Genomic DNA, 18,485 nt, shown 5'->3' with positions numbered 1-18,485 from the left:
GAGTCTGGAGGAGGAAGACAGAGGAGACTGGAGGAAGGACAGAGGAGTCTGGAGGAGGAGGACAGAGGAGTCTGGAGGAGGAGGACAGAGGAGTCTGGAGGAGGAGGACAGAGGAGACTGGAGGAGGAGGACAGAGGAGTCTGGAGGAGGAGGACAGAGGAGACTGTAGGAAGGAGGACAGAGGAGTCTGGAGGAGGAGGACAGAGGAGTCTGGAGGAGGAGGACAGAGGAGTCTGGAGGAGGAGGACAGAGGAGTCTGGAGGAGGAGGACATGCGTTGCTCTATGCGTTGCTCCATGCGTTGCTCTGCGCGTGGCTCCATGTGTTGCTCCATGCGTTGCTCCATGCGTTGCTCCATGCGTTGCTCTGCGTGTTGCTCTGCGTGTTGCTCCATGCGTTGCTCCATGTGTTGCTCCATGCGTTGCTCCATGCGTTGCTCCATGCGTTGCTCTGCGTGTTGCTCCATGCGTTGCTCTGCGTGTTGCTCCATGCGTTGCTCCATGCGTTGCTCCATGTGTTGCTCTATGTGTTGCTCCATGCGTTGCTCCATGCGTTGCTCTATGTGTTGCTCCATGTGTTGCTCCATGTGTTGCTCCATGCGTTGCTCCATGCGTTGCTCTGCGTGTTGCTCCATGCGTTGCTCTGCGTGTTGCTCCATGTGTTGCTCCATGTGTTGCTCCATGCGTTGCTCCATGTGTTGCTCCATGCGTTGCTCCATGCGTTGCTCCATGTGTTGCTCCGTGCGTTGCTCCGTGCGTTGCTCCATGCGTTGCTCTGCGTGTTGCTCCATGTGTTGCTCCATGCGTTGCTCCATGCGTTGCTCCATGTGTTGCTCCATGTGTTGCTCCATGCGTTGCTCCATGTGTTGCTCCATGCGTTGCTCTGCGTGTTGCTCCATGTGTTGCTCCATGTGTTGCTCCATGCGTTGCTCCATGCGTTGCTCCATGTGTTCCTCCATGCGTTGCTCTGCGTGTTGCTCCATGTGTTGCTCCATGTGTTCCTCCATGCGTTGCTCTGCGTGTTGCTCCATGTGTTCCTCCATGCGTTGCTCTGCGTGTTGCTCCATGTGTTGCTCCATGTGTTGCTCCATGCGTTGCTCCATGTGTTGCTCCATGTGTTGCTCCATGCGTTGCTCCATGCGTTGCTCCATGCGTTGCTCTGCGTGTTGCTCCATGTGTTGCTCCATGCGTTGCTCCATGCGTTGCTCCATGCGTTGCTCTGCGTGTTGCTCCATGTGTTGCTCCATGTGTTGCTCCGTGCGTTGCTCCGTGCGTTGCTCCGTGCGTTGCTCTGCGTGTTGCTCCATGCGTTGCTCCATGCGTTGCTCCATGCGTTGCTCCATGTGTTGCTCCATGTGTTGCTCCATGCGTTGCTCCATGTGTTGCTCCATGTGTTGCTCTGCGTGTTGCTCCATGCGTTGCTCCATGTGTTCCTCCATACGTTGCTCCATGCGTTGCTCCATGCGTTGCTCCGTGCGTTGCTCCATGCGTTGCTCCGTGCGTTGCTCCATGCGTTGCTCCGTGCGTTGCTCCGTGCGTTGCTCCATGCGTTGCTCCGTGCGTTGCTCCGTGCGTTGCTCCATGTGTTGCTCCATGCGTTGCTCTGCGTGTTGCTCCATGTGTTGCTCCATGCGTTGCTCCATGCGTTGCTCTGCGTGTTGCTCCATGTGTTGCTCCATGCGCTGCTCCATGCGTTGCTCTGCGTGTTGCTCCATGCGTTGCTCTGCGTGTTGCTCCGTGCGTTGCTCCATGCGTTGCTCCGTGCGTTGCTCCGTGCGTTGCTCCGTGCGTTGCTCTGGGTCATGGTGGTTTTCATAGTTTTTTGGCCACACAGAGGCACATTGTAGGCTGTGATGTTACAGCTCGTCCTCCATGTAGTGCGGATACATGGCCGTGTGTTATGTGATACCAAATGCAGATGCGCTGCTGTCAGCCATGAGCAGTGAGCTGACCCCGGGAGCTTACAGACCAGCGAGCGGCGGAATCCCTACATCTACAGCTGCCGAGGTTATAGTGAAATGTCAGTGAGTGGTAGTAAAGGGAGGGCGCATACGTGGTGCCCACTGCCGGGAAATGCGGCTGCCCATAATCAGCTGCCCGGGGCCGCCGCTCACTGGGGGCTCGCCACCAAGACGGGAAACATCAGCTCCTCTTCCTCTATATCATCCAAAACCAGTATTCCAGGAACCAGCAGCAAAGTGTCTGCAGGGATAGAAAGATGGAAGGAAGGATGGATGGAAGGATGGATGGATGGATGGAAGGATGGATGGATGGAGGATGGATGGATGGATGGATGGATGGATGGATGGATGGAAGGATGGATGGAAGGATGGATGGAAGGATAGATGGAAGGATAGATGGAAGGATGGATGGAAGGATGGATGGAAGGATGGATGGAGGATGGATGGAAGGATGGATGGATAGAGGATGGATGGATGGAGGATGGATGGATGGAAGGAAGGATGGATGGAGGATGGATGGAGGATGGATGGAAGGATGGATGGAAGGATGGATGGAAGGATAGATGGAAGGATGGATGGAAGGATGGATGGATGATGGATGGATGGAAGGATGGATGGAAGGATGGATGGAAGGATGGATGGAGGATGGATGGATGGAAGGATGGATGGAAGGATGGATGGATGGATGGATGGATGGATGGATGGATGGAAGGATAGATGGAAGGATGGATGGAAGGATGGATGGATGGATGATGGATGGATGGAAGGATGGATGGAAGGATGGATGGATGGATGGATGGATGGAAGGATGGATGGATGGATGGATGGATGGAAGGATGGATGGAAGGATGGATGGAAGGATAGATGGAAGGATAGATGGAAGGATAGATGGAAGGATAGATGGAAGGATGGATGGAAGGATGGATGGAGGATGGATGGAAGGATGGATGGATGGATAGAGGATGGATGGATGGAGGATGGATGGATGGAAGGAAGGATGGATGGAGGATGGATGGAGGATGGATGGAAGGATGGATGGAAGGATGGATGGAAGGATAGATGGAAGGATGGATGGAAGGATGGATGGATGATGGATGGATGGAAGGATGGATGGAAGGATGGATGGAGGATGGATGGATGGAAGGATGGATGGAAGGATGGATGGAAGGATGGATGGATGGATGGATGGATGGATGGAAGGATAGATGGAAGGATGGATGGAAGGATGGATGATGGATGGATGGAAGGATGGATGGAAGGATGGATGGAAGGATGGATGGAAGGATGGATGGAAGGATGGATGGAGGATGGACGGAGGATGGATGGATGGAAGGATGGATGGAAGGATAGATGGAGGATGGATGGATGGAAGGATGGATGGAGGATGGATGGATGGAAGGATGGATGGATGGAAGGATGGATGGAGGATGGATGGAAGGATGGATGGAAGGATGGATGGATGGATGGATGGATTGAAGGATGGATGGAAGGATGGATGGATGGATAATAGATAGATGGATGGATGAATAATGGATGGATGGATGGATAATAGATAGATGGATGGATGAATGGATGGATAATGGATGGATAGATAATGGATGGATAATGGATGGATGGATGGATGGATGGATGGACTGATGGATAATAGATGGATGGGTGGATAGATGGATGGATAATAGATGGATAGATAATGGATGGATAATGGATGGATGGATGGATGGATGGACGGATGGATAATAGATGGATGGGTGGATGGATGGATAATGGATGGATAGATAATGGATGGATAATGGATGGATGGATGGATGGACGGATGGATAATAGATGGATGGGTGGATAGATGGATGGATAATAGATGGATGGGTGGATGGATGGATAATGGATGGATAGATAATGGATGGATAATGGATGGATGGATGGATGGATGGACGGATGGATAATAGATGGATGGGTGGATAGATGGATGGAAGGATGGATGGGTGGATGGATGGATAATGGATGGATAGATAATGGATGGATAATGGATGGATGGATGGATGGATGGACGGATGGATAATAGATGGATGGGTGGATAGATGGATGGATAATAGATGGATGGATAGAGGGATGGATGGATGGATAATAGATGGATAATGGATGGACGGATGGATAATAGATTACAGCGCCTTGAAGTATTCATACCCCATAAACTTTTCCACTTTTTTTTCATGTTACCCCCACAAGCTCACTGTATGTTCTTGGGATTTTATGTGACACCAGCACATGTATGTGTGACGTGTAAAGGGAAGGATTCCTGGTGTTCTAAATATTTTATATAAAAATCTGAAAATTGTGAGGTGCGTTTGTATTCAGCCCCTAGTGTCTGCACTTTGTAGGACCACCGTCCGCGGTCTTGCGTTAGTATTCAGCCCCTAGTGTCTGCACTTTGTAGGACCACCCTCCGCGGTCTTGCGTTAGTATTCAGCCCCGGAGTCAGCACTTTGTAGGACCACCGTCCGCGGTCTTGCGTTAGTATTCAGCCCCGGAGTCAACACTTTGTAGGACCACCTTCCTCGGTCTTTTGGGGTGTCTCCAGCTTTGCTCATCTAGAGGTGACATTTTCCTTCTTCTCTCGCTCGGTGAGGTTGGATGGAGACGTCTGTGATCGGTGATTTTCCCGTCTTGTCACAGATTCTCGGTGGATTTGGGTCTGGACTGTGACTCGGCCGCTCACACACAGGAATATGCTCTGATCTGAACCCTCCATTATAGCTCTGCAGGATGATGAGGCTGGTTGTCCTGCTGGAAGGTGACCCTAGACCCTGGTCTCACGTCTTCTGCAGCCTCTAACAGCCTCCAGGAATATCCTGTATTTAGCTCCATCCATGTTCCATTATTTCTGACCAGCCCCTGCCCCTGCTGAAGAAAAGCCTCCCCACAGCAGCATGCTGCCTCCACCATAAGTGACAGTGGGGATGCTGTTTTCATGGTGATGTGCAGGGTTAGTTTTCTGCCACACATAGTGTTTTGCCCACTTCTCCTTTGGCCTTATCTGACCAGAGCCTCTTTTTCCACTGTTCTCTGTAGCCCCTAAATGTCTTCTTCTTGCCGCTCTTCCTTAAAAGTTTTTGGACTCTAGGACTATTGGTCATCCTGTGGACAGATTCTCCCCTGAGCTGTGATCTCTGCTCGTCCTGTGGACAGATTCTCCCCTGAGCTGTGATCTCTGCTCGTCCTGTGGATAGATTCCCCCCTGAGCTGTGATCTCTGCTCGTCATGTGGACAGATTCTCCTCCTGAGCTGTGATCTCTGCTGGTCCTGTGGACAGATTCTCCTCCTGAGCTGTGATCTCTGCTCGTCCTGTGGACAGATTCTCCTCCTGAGCTGTGATCTCTGCTCGTCCTGTGGACAGATTCTCCCCTGAGCTGTGATCTCTGCTCGTCCTGTGGACAGATTCTCCCCTGAGCTGTGATCTCTGATCGTCCTGTGGACAGATTCTCCCCCTGAGCTGTGATCTCTGATCGTCCTGTGGACAGATTCTCCTCCTGAGCTGTGATCTCTGCTCGTCCTGTGGACAGATTCTCCTCCTGAGCTGTGATCTCTACTCGTCCTGTGGACAGATTCTCCCCGAGCCGTGATCTCTGCTCGTCCTGTGGACAGATTCTCCTCCTGAGCTGTGATCTCTGATCGTCCTGTGGACAGATTCTCCCCCTGAGCTGTGATCTCTGCTCGTCCTGTGGACAGATTCTCCTCCTGAGCTGTGATCTCTGCTCGTCCTGTGGACAGATTCTCCCCCTGAGCTGTGATCTCTACTCGTCCTGTGGACAGATTCTCCCCTGAGCTGTGATCTCTGCTCGTCCTGTGGACAGATTCTCCTCCTGAGCTGTGATCTCTGCTCGTCCTGTGGACAGATTCTCCTCCTGAGCTGTGATCTCTGCTCGTCCTGTGGACAGATTCTCCTCCTGAGCTGTGATCTCTGCTCGTCCTGTGGACAGATTCTCCTCCTGAGCTGTGATCTCTGCTCGACCTGTGGACAGATTCTCCTCCTGAGCTGTGATCTCTGCTCGTCCTGTGGACAGATTCTCCCCCTGAGCTGTGATCTCTGCTCGTCCTGTGGACAGATTCTCCCTTGAGCTGTGATCTCTGCTCGTCCTGTGGACAGATTCTCCTCCTGAGCTGTGATCTCTGCTCGTCCTGTGGACAGATTCTCCTCCTGAGCTGTGATCTATGCTCGTCCTGTGGACAGATTCTCCTCCTGAGCTGTGATCTCTGCTCGTCCTGTGGACAGATTCTCCTCCTGAGCTGTGATCTCTGCTCGTCCTGTGGACAGATTCTCCTCCTGAGCTGTGATCTCTGCTCGTCCTGTGGACAGATTCTCCTCCTGAGCTGTGATCTCTGCTCATCCTGTGGACAGATTCTCCTCCTGAGCTGTGATCTCTGCTCGTCCTGTGGACAGATTCTCCCTTGAGCTGTGATCTCTGCTCGTCCTGTGGGCAGATTCTACTCCTGAGCTGTGATCTCTGCTCGTCCTGTGGACAGATTCTCCTCCTGAGCTGTGATCTCTGCTCGTCCTGTGAACAGATTCTCCCCTGAGCTGTGATCTCTGCTCTTCCTGTGGACAGATTCTCCCCCTGAGCTGTGATCTCTGCTCATCCTGTGGACAGATTCTCCCCTGAGCTGTGATCTCTGCTCGTCCTGTGGATAGATTCCCCCCTGAGCTGTGATCTCTGATCGTCCTGTGGACAGATTCTCCCCCTGAGCTGTGATCTCTGCTCGTCCTGTGGACAGATTCTCCTCCTGAGCTGTGATCTCTACTCGTCCTGTGGACAGATTCTCCCGTGAGCTGTGATCTCTGCTCGTCCTGTGGACAGATTCTCCTCCTGAGCTGTGATCTCTGCTCGTCCTGTGGACAGATTCTCCTCCTGAGCTGTGATCTCTGCTCGTCCTGTGGACAGATTCTCCCCTGAGCTGTGATCTCTGCTCGTCCTGTGGACAGATTCTATGATCTCTGCTCGTCCTGTGGACAGATTCTCCCCTGAGCTGTGATCTCTGCTCTTCCTGTGGACAGATTCTCCTCCTGAGCTGTGAACTCTGCTCGTCCTGTGGACAGATTCTCCTCCTGAGCGGTGATCTCTGCTCGTCCTGTGGACAGATTCTCCTCCTGAGCTGTGATCTCTGCTCGTCCTGTGGTCAGATTCTCCTCCTGAGCTGTGATCTCTGCTCGTCCTGTGGACAGATTCTCCCCCAGAGCTGTGATCTCTGCTCGTCCTGTGGACAGATTCTCCCCCAGAGCTGTGATCTCTGCTCGTCCTGTGGACAGATTCTCCTCCTGAGCTGTGATCTCTGTTCGTCCTGTGGACAGATTCTCCCCTGAGCTGTGATCTCTGCTCGTCCTGTGGACAGATTCTCCCCTGAGCTGTGATCTCTGCTCGTCCTGTGGACAGATACTCCTCCTGAGCTGTGATCTCTGCTCGTCCTGTGGAGAGATTCTCCCCCTGATCTGTCATTTCTGCTCGTCCTGTGGACAGATTCTCCTCCTGAGCTGTGATCTCTGCTCGTCCTGTGGACACATTCTCCTCCTGAGCTGTGATCTCTGCTCGTCCTGTGGACAGATTCTCCCCCTGAGCTGTGATCTCTGCTCGTCCTGTGGACAGATTCTCCTCCTGAGCTGTGATCTCTGCTCGTCCTGTGGACAGATTCTCCCCCTGAGCTGTGATCTCTGCTCGTCCTGTGGACAGATTCTCCCCCTGAGCTGTGATCTCTGCTCGTCCTGTGGACAGATTCTCCCTTGAGCTGTGATCTCTGCTCGTCTTGTGGACAAATTCTCCCTTGACCTGTGATCTCTGCTCGTCCTGTGGACAGATTCTCCCCCTGAGCTGTGATCTCTGCTCGTCCTGTGGACAGATTCTCCTCCTGAGCTGTGATCTCTGCTCGTCCTGTGGGCAGATTCTCCTCCTGAGCTGTGATCTCTGCTCGTCCTGTGGACAGATTCTCCCCCTGAGCTGTGATCTCTGCTCATCCTGTGGACAGATTCTCCCCCTGAGCTGTGATCTCTGCTCGTCCTGTGGACAGATTCTCCTCCTTAGCTGTGATCTCTGCTCATCCTGTGGACAGATTCTCCCCCTGAGCTGTGATCTCTGCTCGTCCTGTGGACAGATTCTCCTCCTGAGCTGTGATCTCTGCTCGTCCTGTGGACAGATTCTCCCCCTGAGCTGTGATCTCTACTCGTCCTGTGGACAGATTCTCCCCTGAGCTGTGATCTCTGCTCGTCCTGTGGACAGATTCTCCTCCTGAGCTGTGATCTCTGCTCGTCCTGTGGACAGATTCTCCTCCTGAGCTGTGATCTCTGCTCGTCCTGTGGACAGATTCTCCTCCTGAGCTGTGATCTCTGCTCGTCCTGTGGACAGATTCTCCTCCTGAGCTGTGATCTCTGCTCGACCTGTGGACAGATTCTCCTCCTGAGCTGTGATCTCTGCTCGTCCTGTGGACAGATTCTCCTCCTGAGCTGTGATCTCTGCTCGTCCTGTGGACAGATTCTCCTCCTGAGCTGTGATCTCTGCTCGTCCTGTGGACAGATTCTCCTCCTGAGCTGTGATCTCTGCTCGTCCTGTGGACAGATTCTCCTCCTGAGCTGTGATCTCTGCTCATCCTGTGGACAGATTCTCCTCCTGAGCTGTGATCTCTGCTCGTCCTGTGGACAGATTCTCCCTTGAGCTGTGATCTCTGCTCGTCCTGTGGGCAGATTCTACTCCTGAGCTGTGATCTCTGCTCGTCCTGTGGACAGATTCTCCTCCTGAGCTGTGATCTCTGCTCGTCCTGTGAACAGATTCTCCCCTGAGCTGTGATCTCTGCTCTTCCTGTGGACAGATTCTCCCCCTGAGCTGTGATCTCTGCTCATCCTGTGGACAGATTCTCCCCTGAGCTGTGATCTCTGCTCGTCCTGTGGATAGATTCCCCCCTGAGCTGTGATCTCTGATCGTCCTGTGGACAGATTCTCCCCCTGAGCTGTGATCTCTGCTCGTCCTGTGGACAGATTCTCCTCCTGAGCTGTGATCTCTACTCGTCCTGTGGACAGATTCTCCCGTGAGCTGTGATCTCTGCTCGTCCTGTGGACAGATTCTCCTCCTGAGCTGTGATCTCTGCTCGTCCTGTGGACAGATTCTCCTCCTGAGCTGTGATCTCTGCTCGTCCTGTGGACAGATTCTCCCCTGAGCTGTGATCTCTGCTCGTCCTGTGGACAGATTCTATGATCTCTGCTCGTCCTGTGGACAGATTCTCCCCTGAGCTGTGATCTCTGCTCTTCCTGTGGACAGATTCTCCTCCTGAGCTGTGAACTCTGCTCGTCCTGTGGACAGATTCTCCTCCTGAGCGGTGATCTTTGCTCGTCCTGTGGACAGATTCTCCTCCTGAGCTGTGATCTCTGCTCGTCCTGTGGACAGATTCTCCCCCAGAGCTGTGATCTCTGCTCGTCCTGTGGACAGATTCTCCCCCAGAGCTGTGATCTCTGCTCGTCCTGTGGACAGATTCTCCTCCTGAGCTGTGATCTCTGTTCGTCCTGTGGACAGATTCTCCCCTGAGCTGTGATCTCTGCTCGTCCTGTGGACAGATTCTCCCCTGAGCTGTGATCTCTGCTCGTCCTGTGGACAGATACTCCTCCTGAGCTGTGATCTCTGCTCGTCCTGTGGAGAGATTCTCCCCCTGATCTGTCATTTCTGCTCGTCCTGTGGACAGATTCTCCCCCTGAGCTGTGATCTCTGCTCGTCCTGTGGACAGATTCTCCTCCTGAGCTGTGATCTCTGCTCGTCCTGTGGACAGATTCTCCCCCTGAGCTGTGATCTCTGCTCGTCCTGTGGACAGATTCTCCCCCTGAGCTGTGATCTCTGCTCGTCCTGTGGACAGATTCTCCCTTGAGCTGTGATCTCTGCTCGTCTTGTGGACAAATTCTCCCTTGACCTGTGATCTCTGCTCGTCCTGTGGACAGATTCTCCCCCTGAGCTGTGATCTCTGCTCGTCCTGTGGACAGATTCTCCTCCTGAGCTGTGATCTCTGCTCGTCCTGTGGGCAGATTCTCCTCCTGAGCTGTGATCTCTGCTCGTCCTGTGGACAGATTCTCCCCCTGAGCTGTGATCTCTGCTCATCCTGTGGACAGATTCTCCCCCTGAGCTGTGATCTCTGCTCGTCCTGTGGACAGATTCTCCTCCTTAGCTGTGATCTCTGCTCATCCTGTGGACAGATTCTCCCCCTGAGCTGTGATCTCTGCTCGTCCTGTGGACAGATTCTCCTCCTGAGCTGTGATCTCTGCTCATCCTGTGGACAGATTCTCCTCCTGAGCTGTGATCTCTGCTTGTCCTTTGCACAGATTCTCCCTCGGAGCTGTAATCTCTGCTCGTCCTGTGGACAGATTCTCCTCCTGAGCTGTTATTTCTGCTCGTCCTGTGGACAGATTCTCCTCCTTAGCTGTGATCTCTGCTCGTCCTGTGGACAGATTCTCCCTCTGAGCTGTGATCTCTGCTCGTTCTGTGGACAGATTCTCCTCCTGAGCTGTGATCTCTGCTCGTCCTGTGGACAGATTCTCCCCCTAAGCTGTGATCTCTGCTCGTCCTGTGGGCAGATTCTCTCCTGAGCTGTGATCTCTGCTGGTCCTGTGGGCAGATTCTCCCTTGAGCTGTGATCTCTGCTCGTCCTGTGGACAGATTCTCCCCCTGAGCTGTGATCTCTGCTCGTCCTGTGGACAGATTCTCCTCCTGAGCTGTGATCTCTGCTCGTCCTGTGGACAGATTCTCCCTTGAGCTGTGATCTCTGCTCGTGCTGTGGACAGATTCTCCTCCTGAGCTGTGATCTCTGCTCGTCCTGTGGACAGATTCTCCTCCTGCGCTGTGATCTCTGCTCGTCCTGTGGGCAGATTCTCCTCCTGAGCTGTGATCTCTGCTCGTTCTGTGGACAGATTCTCCTCCTGAGCTGTTATTTCTGCTCGTCCTGTGGACAGATTCTCCTCCTTAGCTGTGATCTCTGCTCGTCCTGTGGACAGATTCTCCCTCTGAGCTGTGATCTCTGCTCGTTCTGTGGACAGATTCTCCTCCTGAGCTGTGATCTCTGCTCGTCCTGTGGACAGATTCTACCCCTAAGCTGTGATCTCTGCTCGTCCTGTGGGCAGATTCTCTCCTGAGCTGTGATCTCTGCTGGTCCTGTGGGCAGATTCTCCCTTGAGCTGTGATCTCTGCTCGTCCTGTGGACAGATTCTCCCTTGAGCTGTGATCTCTGCTCGTGCTGTGGACAGATTCTCCCCCTGAGCTGTGATCTCTGCTCGTCCTGTGGACAGATTCTCCTCCTGCGCTGTGATCTCTGCTCGTCCAGTGGGCAGATTCTCCTCCTGAGCTGTGATCTCTGCTCGTCCTGTGGACAGATTCTCCCCTGAGCTGTGATCTCTGCTCGTCCTGTGGACAGATTCTCCTCCTGAGCTGTGATCTCTGCTCGTCTTGTGGACAGATTCTCCTCCTGAGCTGTGATCTCTGCTTGTCCTGTGGACAGATTCTCCCCTGAGCTGTGATCTCTGCTCGTCCTGTGGACAGATTCTCCTCCTGAGCTGTGATCTCTGCTCGTGCTGTGGACAGATTCTTCTCCTGAGCTGTGATCTCTGCTCGTCCTGTGGACAGATTCTCCTCCTGCGCTGTGATCTCTGCTCGTCCTGTGGGCAGATTCTCCTCCTGAGCTGTGATCTCTGCTCGTCCTGTGGACAGATTCTCCCCTGAGCTGTGATCTCTGCTCGTCCTGTGGACAGATTCTCCTCCTTAGCTGTGATCTCTGCTCGTCTTGTGGACAGATTCTCCTCCTGAGCTGTGATCTCTGCTCATCCTGTGGACAGATTCTCCTCCTGAGCTGTGATCTCTGCTTGTCCTGTGGACAGATTCTCCTCCTGAGCTGTGATCTCTGCTCGTCCTGTGGACAGATTCTCCCCTGAGCTGTGATCTCTGCTCGTCCTGTGGACAGATTCTCCTCCTGAGCTGTGATCTCTGCTCGTCCTGTGGACAGATTCTCCCCTGAGCTGTGATCTCTGCTCGTCCTGTGGACAGATTCTCCTCCTGAGCTGTGATCTCTGCTCGTCTTGTGGACAGATTCTCCTCCTGAGCTGTGATCTCGGTGGTTCCTCCAGTGATCAGGGGCCTCTTGGCTCTTCTCTCATTCTCCTTCTTGGGGTGTCAGTTTCGGTGCTCGCCTTGTCTCGGTAGTTTGCGGTTGTGCCCTACTTCTATTTTTGGTTGATGGATTGAGCAGTGCTCTGTGAGATGTTCAGAGCTCGGGCTATTTTCTATAACCTAACCCTGCTTTCCTCCTCTTTATCCCTGACCTGTCTGGTGTGTTCCTTGGTTTTCATGATGTTTCATCCCTGATGTTCTCACACACACCTCTGAGGTCTTCACAGAGCAGCTGTAGTTATAGAAAAACATACACCCGGGAGGAGGCAGTGTGCGAATTATGTGACTTCTGGGGGCGACTGTCACTCAGGGTTTTATTTAGAGGGATCAGACTATAGGGGGCTGAATACTAATGCAACTCACATTTTTTTCATGAAATCCCAATAAAATATATTTCATTTGTAAGTGTAACATGAAAAAATGTGGAAAAGCTCCCGGGGTATGAATACTTTCTCAAGGCACTGTATGCAGATAGGTATGAAATAGACGATATATAGACATTTTGCCTGCACATGACTTTATATTGATTTGTTTCTCTTTCCTTTGCAGGTAACTTAACAGTTTACTTGAGCCTCAAAACTATTGGCGCCCCGGATATTCCTGTCTGGTCCAAGAAAGGCAACCAAGGGAACAAATGGCAATTAGAGAATCTGCAGGTCACCCCCACGGCCCCCTTCCATGTAAGAACCTATAGGAGGCAATGCAGAAAATGAAATGTGCCCGCAACATCGATGATTGTTCCAGAAACCGCCGACGTCCGGTGCAAAGAGAAAGCCGGGAAAATAATCCGCTCCCTGCGAAAGTGCGCAGAAAAGTCACCACTGAGGCAAATGTACTCACACCACCATAAGCAGACCATAGCTGCAGTCCTATGTAATAGTAACTTTCCGGGTAGTAGATGTCACCTGCAGTCCCATGTAACACCACAGATAACACAGTAGATGTCACCTGCAGTCCTATGTAACACCACAGATAACACAGTGATATCTCTGAGTACAGATAATGTAGTAGAGGTCACCTGCAGTCCCATGTAACACCACAGATAACACAGGGATATCTCTGAGTACAGATAATGTAGTAGAGGTCACCTGCAGTCCCATGTAACACCACAGATAACACAGGGATATCTCTGAGTACAGATAATGTAGTAGATGTCACCTGCAGTCCTATGTAACACCACAGATAACACAGTAATATCTCTCTGAGTACAGATAATGTAGTAGATGTCACCTGCAGTCCTATGTAACACCACAGATAACACAGTGATATCTCTCTGAGTACAGATAATGTAGTGGATGTCACCTGCAGTCCTATGTAACACCACAGATAACACAGTAGATGTCACCTGCAGTCCTATGTAACACCACAGATAACAGTGATATCTCTGAGTACAGATAATGTAGTAGATGTCACCTGCAGTCCTATGTAACACCACAGATAACACAGTGATATCTGAGTACAGATAATGCAGTGGATGTCTCCTGCAGTCCCATGTAACAGCACAATGTTTCCTCCTCGGTCGCTGGCTCGGCTCTGCTGCGTCGCTGTGTGGACACATTTTCGGATTATGCAGTCCCATGTAAGAACACAGATAATGTGTGCTCCTCGGTCGCTGGCTCGGTTCTGCTGCGTCGCTCTGCGGACACATTTTCGGATTATGCAGTCCCATGTAACAGCACAGATAATGTGTGCTCCTCGGTCGCTGGCTCGGCTCTGCTGCGTCGCTCTGTGGACACATTTTCGGATTATGCAGTCCCATGTAACAGCACAGATAATGTGTGCTCCTCGGTCGCTGGCTCGGCTCTGCTGCGTCGTTCTGTGGACACATTTTCGGATTATGCAGTCCCATGTAACAGCACAGATAATGTGTGCTCCTCGGTCGCTGGCTCGGCTCTGCTGCGTCGCTCTGTGGACACATTTTCGGATTATGCAGTCCCATGTAACAGCACAGATAATGTGTGCTCCTCGGTCGCTGGCTCGGCTCTGCTGCGTCGCTCTGTGGACACATTTTCGGATTATGCAGTCCCACGTAACAGCACAGATAATGTGTGCTCCTCGGTCGCTGGCTCGGCTCTGCTGCGTTGCTCTGTGGACACATTTTCGGATTATGCAGTCCCATGTAACAGCACAGATAATGTGTGCTCCTCGGTCGCTGGCTCGGCTCTGCTGCGTCGCTATGTGGACACATTTTCGGATTATGCAGTCCCATGTAAGAGCACAGATAATGTGTGCTCCTCGATCGCTGGCTCGGCTCTGCTGCGTCGCTCTGTGGACACATTTTTGGATTATGCAGTCCCATGTAACAGCACAGATAATGTGTGCTCCTCGGTCGCTGGCTCGGCTCTGCTGCATCGCTCTGTGGACACATTTTCGGATTATGCAGTCCCATGTAACAGCACAGATAATGTGTGCTCCTCGGTCGCTGGCTCGGCTCTGCTGCGTCGCTCTGTGGACACATTTTCGGATTATGCAGTCCCATGTAACAGCAGAGATAATGTGTGCTCCTCGGTCGCTGGCTCGGCTCTGCTGCGTCGCTCTGTGGACACATTTTCGGATTATGCAGTCCCATGTAACAGCACAGATAATGTGTGCTCCTCGGTCGCTGGCTCGGCTCTGCTGCGTCGCTCTGTGGACACATTTTCGGATTATGCAGTCCCATGTAACAGCACAGATAATGTGTGCTCCTCGGTCGCTGGCTCGGCTCTGCTGCGTCGCTCTGCGGACACATTTTCGGATTATGCAGTCCCATGTAACAGCACAGATAATGTGTGCTCCTCGGTCGCTGGCTCGGCTCTGCTGCGTCGCTCTGTGGACACATTTTCGGATTATGCAGTCCCATGTAACAGCACAGATAATGTGTGCTCCTCGGTCGCTGGCTCGGCTCTGCTGCATCGCTCTGTGGACACATTTTCGGATTATGCAGTCCCATGTAACAGCACAGATAATGTGTGCTCCTGGCTCGCTGGCTCGGCTCTGCTGCGTCGCTCTGCGGACACATTTTCGGATTATGCAGTCCCATGTAACAGCACAGATAATGTGTGCTCCTCGGTCGCTGGCTCGGCTCTGCTGCGTCGCTCTGTGGACACATTTTCGGATTATGCAGTCCCATGGAACAGCACAGATAATGTGTGCTCCTCGGTCGCTGGCTCGGCTCTGCTGCGTCGCTCTGTGGACACATTTTCGGATTATGCAGTCCCATGTAACAGCACAGATAATGTGTGCTCCTGGGTGGCTGGCTCGGCTCTGCTGCGTCGCTCTGTGGACACATTTTCGGATTATGCAGTCCCATGTAAGAGCACAGATAATGTGTGCTCCTCGGTCGCTGGCTCGGCTCTGCTGCGTCGCTCTGTGGACACATTTTCGGATTATGCAGTCCCATGTAAGAGCACAGATAATGTGTGCTCCTCGGTCGCTGGCTCGGCTCTGCTGCGTCGCTCTGTGGACACATTTTCGGATTATGCAGTCCCATGTAAGAGCACAGATAATGTGTGCTCCTCGGTCGCTGGCTCGGCTCTGCTGCGTCGCTCTGTGGACACATTTTCGGATTATGCAGTCCCATGTAAGAGCACAGATAATGTGTGCTCCTCGGTCGCTGGCTCGGCTCTGCTGCGTCGCTCTGTGGACACATTTTCGGATTATGCAGTCCCATGTAAGAGCACAGATAATGTGTGCTCCTGGGTGGCTGGCTCGGCTCTGCTGCGTCGCTCTGCGGACACATTTTCGGATTATGCAGTCCCATGTAAGAGCACAGATAATGTGTGCTCCTGGGTGGCTGGCTCGGCTCTGCTGCGTCGCTCTGTGGACACATTTTCGGATTATGCAGTCCCATGTAACAGCACAGATAATGTGTGCTCCTGGGTGGCTGGCTCGGCTCTGCTGCGTCGCTCTGTGGACACATTTTCGGATTATGCAGTCCCATGTAACAGCACAGATAATGTGTGCTCCTGGGTGGCTGGCTCGGCTCTGCTGCGTCGCTCTGTGGACACATTTTCGGATTATGCAGGGTGCAGTAGAATCTTGCTATAAACGCCGCGTTCTGATGTAAAACAAACATCGGAGACATAACAGTGATGTACGGCGCGGCCTCCGCCATCACAATACGGCGGTGACTCGTAAACGTGCGTCCGACATCCGAGGAAACGGCGAATCTATATAAGTAATGTCGCGCTGTCAGCGGCCGCCGCTCTGAATAGTCAAATCATAAAAACTGAAACGCTCCGAATGTTAAAATATTTAATACGGAATCAATCCCGGCAGCGGAGCCGCGTTTATTGTTGTCAGCTCTGCGGCTCTGCGCAGGAACAGGAGAGACGGGACCAGAAAATGTCCTAATGCCTCAAACAGGGGAAGAGGAAGATTGCGGGGTCTCCAGGGACCAGGGTATTCACCGGGTAATTGCCCCAAAGAGGAGTATACAGATCTCATCTGCAGCAGCGCACCCTCTATATGCCCCCTCCTGACACCGCTCCTCTAGGACCCTCTATATGCCCCCTCCTGACACTGCTCCTCTAGGACCCTCTATATGCCCCCTCCTGACACTGCTCCTCTAGGACGCTCTATATGCCCCCTCCTGACACTGCTCCTCTAGGACCCTCTATATGCCCCCTCCTGACACTGCTCCTCTAGGACCCTCTATATGCCCCCTCCTGACACTGCTCCTCTAGGACCCTCTATATGCCCCCTCCTGACACTGCTCCTCTAGGACCCTCTATATGCCCCCTCCTGACACTGCTCCTCTAGGACCCTCTATATGCCCCCTCCTGACACTGCTCCTCTAGGACCCTCTATATGCCCCCTCCTGACACTGCTCCTCTAGGACCCTCTATATGCCCCCTCCTGACACTGCTCCTCTAGGACCCTCTATATGCCCCCTCCTGACACTGCTCCTCTAGGACCCTCTATATGCCCCCTCCTGACACTGCTCCTCTAGGACCCTCTATATGCCCCCTCCTGACACTGCTCCTCTAGGACCCTCTATATGCACCCTCCTGACACCGCTCCTCTAGGACCCTCTATATGCCCCCTCCTGACACTGCTCCTCTAGGACCCTCTATATGCCCCCTCCTGACACTGCTCCTCTAGGACCCTCTATATGCCCCCTCCTGACACTGCTCCTCTAGGACCCTCTATATGCCCCCTCCTGACACCGCTCCTCTAGGACCCTCTATATGCCCCCTCCTGACACCGCTCCTCTAGCACCCTCTATATGCCCCCTCCTGACACCGCTCCTCTAGCACCCTCTATATGCCCCCTCCTGACACCGCTCCTCTAGGACCCTCTATATGCCCCCTCCTGACACCGCTCCTCTAGCACCCTCTATATGCCCCCTCCTGACACCGCTCCTCTAGCACCCTCTATATGCCCCCTCCTGACACCGCTCCTCTAGGACCCTCTATATGCCCCCTCCTGACACCGCTCCTCTAGGACGCTCTATATGCCCCCTCCTGACACCGCTCCTCTAGGACGCTCTATATGCCCCCTCCTGACACCGCTCCTCTAGGACCCTCTATATGCCCCCTCCTGACACTGCTCCTCTAGGACGCTCTATATGCCCCCTCCTGACACTGCTCCTCTAGGACGCTCTATATGCCCCCTCCTGACACCGCTCCTCTAGGACCCTCTATATGCCCCCTCCTGACACTGCTCCTCTAGGACGCTCTATATGCCCCCTCCTGACACTGCTCCTCTAGGACGCTCTATATGCCCCCTCCTGACACTGCTCCTCTAGGACGCTCTATATGCCCCCTCCTGACACTGCTCCTCTAGGACGCTCTATATGCCCCCTCCTGACACTGCTCCTCTAGGACCCTCTATATGCACCCTCCTGACACTGCTCCTCTAGGACCCTCTATATGCCCCCTCCTGACACTGCTCCTCTATGACCCTCTATATGCCCCCTCCTGACACTGCTCCTCTATGACCCTCTATATGCCCCCTCCTGACACTGCTCCTCTAGGACCCTCTATATGCCCCCTCCTGACACTGCTCCTCTAGGACCCTCTATATGCACCCTCCTCACACTGCTCCTCTAGGACCCTCTATATGCACCCTCCTCACACTGCTCCTCTAGGACCCTCTATATGCCCCCTCCTGACACTGCTCCTCTAGGACCCTCTATATGCCCCCTCCTGACACTGCTCCTCTAGGACCGTCTATATGCCCCCTCCTGACACCGCTCCTCTAGGACCCTCTATATGCCCCCTCCTGACACTGCTCCTCTAGGACCCTCTATATGCCCCCTCCTGACACCGCTCCTCTAGGACCCTCTATATGCCCCCTCCTGACACTGCTCCTCTAGGACCCTTTACATGCACCCTCCTGACACTGCTCCTCTATGACCCTCTATATGCCCCC

At 53.2% G+C, this 18,485-nt stretch overlaps 1 protein-coding gene across 5 annotated transcripts in view; it reads left to right on the top strand.

The window, feature by feature from the left end:
* Positions 1 to 18,485, top strand: part of MDGA1 (MAM domain containing glycosylphosphatidylinositol anchor 1) — a 506,924-nt gene that overhangs the window by 465,771 nt on the left and 22,668 nt on the right. For all 5 annotated transcript variants that reach the window (XM_075338981.1, XM_075338978.1, XM_075338979.1 and 2 more), the window contains one exon: positions 12,681 to 12,811. In XM_075338981.1, the coding sequence (XP_075195096.1) occupies positions 12,681 to 12,811 (131 nt within the window). The remainder of the gene's footprint in view (positions 1 to 12,680; positions 12,812 to 18,485) is intronic.

The sequence above is a fragment of the Anomaloglossus baeobatrachus genome, chromosome 3 (genome assembly GCF_048569485.1).
Source record: "Anomaloglossus baeobatrachus isolate aAnoBae1 chromosome 3, aAnoBae1.hap1, whole genome shotgun sequence".
NCBI classification, from domain to species: domain Eukaryota; kingdom Metazoa; phylum Chordata; class Amphibia; order Anura; family Aromobatidae; genus Anomaloglossus; species Anomaloglossus baeobatrachus.
The sequence above is the reverse complement of the archived record's forward strand: the minus strand, read 5'-3'. Positions and strand labels throughout refer to the sequence as shown.